The following is a 5,565-nucleotide window of genomic DNA, read 5'->3' as shown; positions in this document are numbered from 1 at the left end:
TGATATCCCGATTTAACAGAATACTCTCCATTTTTGCTAAACGGCCATACAATTCTATCATCCTCTTGAGTATCATAAATTGGGATTTTTAAAATTTCTTCAATCAAATTATCATCCAACCAACAAGAAATATTAGACAGGTCCCAACTACCTTCTTCCTTACACATAATCTCCACCACACGCGTATCCAAAGACACATTCGGATGACCAGGGTGCCTTGGTTTGCCATCTGGAATGCTCGGCACCCATCTGTCATTCCAAATCTGAACAGTTTCCCTATTCAAAACTTGCCAAATCAAGTGAGACCTCAAAACTTCCTTACCATCCAGTAAACTACTCCACACCCAAGATGCCTTTCCCCCCTTTTTCGCTTCGAGGAAAGAACAATTAGCAAAATAGATGCCTCGCAGAACTCTCACCCATAATGCCTCAGGTTCATGCATCAGCCTCCAGCACTGTTTCGCTAGCAAAGCTAGGTTGAAAGTCTCTAGCTCTTTGAAACCCATACCTCCATCCTGCTTACCAAGTGTTAGAAGCTCCCAAGACTTCCAATGGATCCTCCTCTAGTTAGCCTTCTGACCCCACCAGAAATCGGCCACTGCAGCATTTATCTCAAGACAGACTTTCTTAGGAAATTTAAAACATAACATAAGTTGGAATAGAGCACGCAACAGCTTTTATTAACCCTTCTTTCCCCCCAGCAGACAAATACTGATTTTTCCAAACTTTCAACCTCAACACCACCTCATCCTTCACATACTCTAAAGCCTTACTCCTCGTTTTCCCCCAAAGGGCTGGAATTCCGAAGTACACTCCAGGATTAGTAGCCACAACAATATTCATCTCCGCTTGAACAACATTCTTTAGGTCCTCCGTAGTATTTGAACTAAGAACTAGGCTTGACTTTTCATAGTTCACCCTTTGACCGGAAGCTTGACAATAAATCTGGATAATATCAATCAAATTCCTACAATTTTGCACATTAGCTTCCAAGAAAAATAGTGAATCATCAGTAAAAAATAAATGGGACACAATAGGACAGTTTCGGCTCAATTTAACCCCCTTAATATGACTCAATTGGGCACTTTGTAAGATCATACGGGACAAAACATCAGCAACAATAAGAAATAGAAAAGGAGGCAGTCGGTCTCCTTGCCTAAGACCTCTAGAGGGACAGAACATTCTACTAGGCTTACCATTAATCTGTAAAGTGTAGGAAACACTTCTCACACACTCCATTATCCAGCCTATCCATTTAGCATCGAAACCCAATCTCTTGAGGACAACTTCTAAAAAATCCCACTCCACCCTGTCGTAAGCTTTATTTATATCCAATTTAACCGCCATAACATTCTTCCTACCTGTCTTCTTCAACTTCAAATAATGAAACACCTCCTGAGCCACTATAATAGTATCATGTATCATCCTACCAGCAACAAAAGCACTCTGATTTTGAGAAATCACTTAGCCCGAAATTCCTTTCATTCTGCTCACCATAACCTTAGAAATAATTTTGTATGCAAAATTACATAAACTTATCGGCCTAAATTGAGTAACTAACTCCGGACACTTGACTTTAGAAATTAAGACAACCTCAGTCTCATTTAATCCACTCGGCATAAGCCCCTCCCTAAAAAACCCCCAGACCATCTCCACTACGTCCCCTTTTATAATATCCCAAAATTTATGATAGAAAATACCACCAAACCCATCAGGCCCAGGTGCTTTATAGGACCCCGTTTGAAACACAGCTTCAGTGACCGCTTTTTCAGAAATTTCAGCCACTAAAGCTCTATTCATCTCACAAGTGACTCCCGAAGGTATAACACCCAAAAGCTCATCATTCCACATTACCCCTTCACTTTTAAACAGATCCTCATAAAACGAGGTGAAGCAATTCATTATCCGCTCCTCATCATCAAACCAACAGTCCCCATTCTTTATTATAAGAATTTTATTTCGTTGCCTACGTTGAACAACAACTTTGTGAAAAAAATCGAGTGTTCTTATCGCCAAACATCAACCAATCCTTCCTAGCCCTCTGAAACCAGAAAAGTTCCTCTTGTTCACAAACCATCTTAAGCTCCTCTTTAAGTTCTCCAAGTGAATGCATCACCAATCTTCAGCTTCAGCTCTAGAATACGACGTTGTCCATTTCTAACATTCTTTCTACTCCATTCTTTCAACATCTCACTACATTTTTTTAACTTCCAACTTAACTTTGGAAAACCCCTATCCCCACACTCCCTTCCCCAGCATCTACTAACTACCTCATTAATACTATCATATTTTAACCACATCGCTTCAAACTTAAATTTCTTTTTCACTTTCTTATCTCTAAAATCTGAAAAAACCACCATGGGAGAATGGTCCGAACCAATAGCTGGAAGGTTAAAACCTTGAGTATTCGGGCATGCCTCCATCCAATCCAAATTAACTAGTGCCCTATCAAGCCTCTCCTTAACCCAAGCCTGATCCCTCAAACCGAACCAAGTAAACCTCTGCCCCTTAAAACTGATATCATATAGCTGACTCACTTCAATCATCTCTCTAAAACACTTCATTTTATATCTTTCCTTGTTCCTTCCTCCCTCCTTTTCAAACTCATCAGCTATATCATTGAAATCCCCTAAACACAGCCATTTTTCATTAATCCCACAACTTTTAAACTATATATGCCTCCACACCTCTTTTCTATCCTCAAACACCGGGGGACCATAAACCCAAAAAATTCTATACGACTCCCCACTCTCATTATTTACACACCTAGTATCAATTATATTTTTTCCACTCTCGAACACATTCACCAGCCACTCCTCCTTCCACCAAAGTACCAGACCACCACTTAGCCCCCAATGGATCCACACACCAACCACCATCAAACTTCAACTTACACCTTAATTTCTCCAATTTTACCCTCCTATTTTTCGTTTCAGACAAAAAAACAAAGTCTGGATCATACTTCCCTTTTACCTTCAGATTTTGAACTGTCAAGGTTGATCCAATTCCTTGATAGTTCCAAGCCATAGCAATCATATCTCCTCCGTGGCTATTAAAGGCCAGCCATCATAGCCATCGGATAAACACCCTTCCTCCTTAAATTCTCCACTATGCCCTATCTCCATATCCACCTTAATTGGTACCTCAACCAAACCCTTCAAAGAAACTTTCTTAGTTTTCTAACCCATTCTTACTTTCTGCATCTTCCACAATTTATCCTTATTTCTAACAGCCATCCCCACCTCAAAACTATCTTTAACACCATTAACATTTCCAGGCAACTCAGATAGAACCCTCATTCTTTTCCTCTGTTGATCATTTTCCCCAATCTCTAGATCTAAGTAGCACGCCCCTCTTTTTAAATTTAAATTCTTAAATTCAATAGGTAAAAGGTTCTCTCCAAGCTCCTTACATACCTCAATATCAGCCTGCTTCCTACACTCGGATTCCTCTTCTTCTGGCAGCTTCACAATATAATCACACTTCATGCCTTCACCCAAATAACTTTCCTCATCTTTCCCTTGACCATACACTAATTCAACCTTATGCTGTACCTCACTAGTACCATATCTTTACCCACCTGCATAGACTTTTGGTACTTCAACAGAGTAATTGGATCCAGCTTATCATCAAACAGATTCTGGACCTGAACTCTCACCAGATTATCCACCCTACTTTTACCAGAAACGTAAGCTTGAGGCTTCACCAGACTAGACCTATCATCCATACATTTCGACTTCAAACTCCCCCTTTCAACATCAATCCCAGTTTCAACCCGATTCTGACTCACCAACTCCATTTAACCCTGAAACCCAGCTTGTCCCTCTTTCAACTTAACCCCAAAACAATCAACTAAGCCCTTCTCCTTCCCCAACTCCCTCACCCCAAACTCAGCTATCTTACCAATCCTCATCCTTACTCCCCCAACTTTAGTAGCACTCCCTTCATCCCTACCTAAATCTTTATCATTCCCCTCCCTATTCGCACTCTGTCCATAAACACTCCTAACCAAACCAGAACCCCCACTTCCATAACCCCCTCCAAGCTGCCACTCTAAGATCTGTCGAAAATCTAAATTTCTCACTTCCCCTAATTCCAGAATTAACATCCATCTTACAATTTCTAGCAGTATGCCCAATCAATCCACAATAATAACAATAATCTGACAACTTCTCATACCTGACTTGAGCCTAAAAACGACCCCGATTTAATCTCAATACCCAGAATCCTTCTACTAAAGGTCTCCCTAGATCCAACTCAACTCTCACCCTAAGAAAACTCCTCCCTATTCCATTCTGAACCAAATCATCATCAATCTCAACTACCTTCCTAAGCCTTGCCCCAATTATCTCAGCATTCTTTCTGGACAACCATTCCATAGGAAGATTATGTACCTGAATCCAGTATTGGATACTTGAGAAATCCATTTCCGAGATTGAATCACTTCCATCCCGCCTCTGAAATTGAATCGGGCACCCCATCACCGACCACGGACCTTCTGCTAAAGCCCTTCGATAGCTTCTCTCCCTCGCAAAGGAAATCGCATAGATATTCCCTTCAGCTTTTCTAATGCATAAAATGTCATCACCACTCCAGATCCCCTTCAAAATACTCAGAACCCCCTTCCAATTTAATATTTTTTCCGCATGGATCTTCCCTGCCACCATAAACCTGGTCAAATTTGAACATCCCCCCATCTCCCCCCTCCAAGCTAATTTCCAATTCGTCCATCAAAAAACCCTAGAAACACTTCAATAGATTGGGCCAATGGAAAAACCAGAAAACGACGATTAGGAAAATTTCTTACCCTTTACAGATCCGCAGCAAGCAAAATAAAAAAGTAAAAGCTCAGGACCTAGGCATCAAAGGATTAATAACTGACTCAAGATAAAACAAACCTAAAACCCAAATCGAGAGAAAAAAAACAAAAACAAAGAAGAAAGAACAAACAAACCAAGAGAAACCTCAGTGGGAATACTCTAATGACGGAGAAGAAACCTCCCAGGAACGAGAGAGAATTTTCATTTCGAGAAAAAACTTCCAAGGAAAACATTGTTACTGCAATCAGATTAAACAAATATATGAAGAAGAATTTGAAATAGAGAAAAGCTTACTTCTTTTTACTATTACCATAATTTGTGGGTAAAATATAAATATAAATATTTACATTAATGTAAGAATTTGTATTCTTTTGACTTGAAGGTTAGCAAAGTAATTATTGGACAAAATACAGAAAAATATTCTGTAAGCTGCCTGTACATAATGACCAAATAGTTATGGAAAATATATATTTAAAATCTCAAAAGAAAATGTTTTAAACGAAAATATATATCCAACGCTTACACAAATTCAACTATATTCAAGATTTCAAGATTATTTTTTCGAAATTTCACGTGAAATATATTATTCTCCAATTATTATAATAATTAGAAGTTATATAGTTTGTATTCTAGATTTTATATCAAACAAAATTAAATTAAATTTGGAATTTTTATAACAAATATAGTAAATATATGGGATTATTATTATATATATTTTTATAGATGGATTGGATCATATATTAGT

The 5,565-nt window shown here is 38.7% G+C and overlaps 1 protein-coding gene across 1 annotated transcript; it reads right to left on the bottom strand.

The window, feature by feature from the left end:
• Positions 1 to 636: 636 nt before the first annotated feature.
• LOC105789674 (uncharacterized) lies at positions 637 to 3,027 on the bottom strand. The gene is made up of 4 exons (XM_012617041.1): positions 2,808 to 3,027; positions 2,311 to 2,629; positions 1,594 to 1,966; positions 637 to 1,446 (listed from the first exon to the last, which is right to left on the bottom strand). The coding sequence occupies exons 1-4, from the start codon at positions 3,025 to 3,027 to the stop codon at positions 637 to 639; spliced, it is 1,722 nt and encodes a 573-aa protein (XP_012472495.1).
• Positions 3,028 to 5,565: the final 2,538 nt, after the last annotated feature.

The sequence above is a fragment of the Gossypium raimondii genome, chromosome 2 (genome assembly GCF_025698545.1).
Source record: "Gossypium raimondii isolate GPD5lz chromosome 2, ASM2569854v1, whole genome shotgun sequence".
NCBI classification, from domain to species: Eukaryota; Viridiplantae; Streptophyta; class Magnoliopsida; order Malvales; family Malvaceae; genus Gossypium; species Gossypium raimondii.
Note: the sequence above shows the minus strand (reverse complement) of the source record. Positions and strands in the feature narration are given on the sequence as shown.

Bases quoted from the DNA above. Each gene is read 5' to 3' on its own strand.
- LOC105789674 (XM_012617041.1), bottom strand. From the start codon at position 3,027: ATGGCTTGGAACTATCAAGGAATTGGATCAACCTTGACAGTTCAAAAT. The intron at 2,630-2,807 runs GTGAATGTGTTC...GGCTGTGTTTAG, and splicing joins GGTGGAAGGAGGAGTGGCTG to GGGATTTCAATGATATAGCT. The intron at 1,447-1,593 runs GTTGTCTTAATT...TCTCAAAATCAG, and splicing joins GTGGATTAAATGAGACTGAG to AGTGCTTTTGTTGCTGGTAG.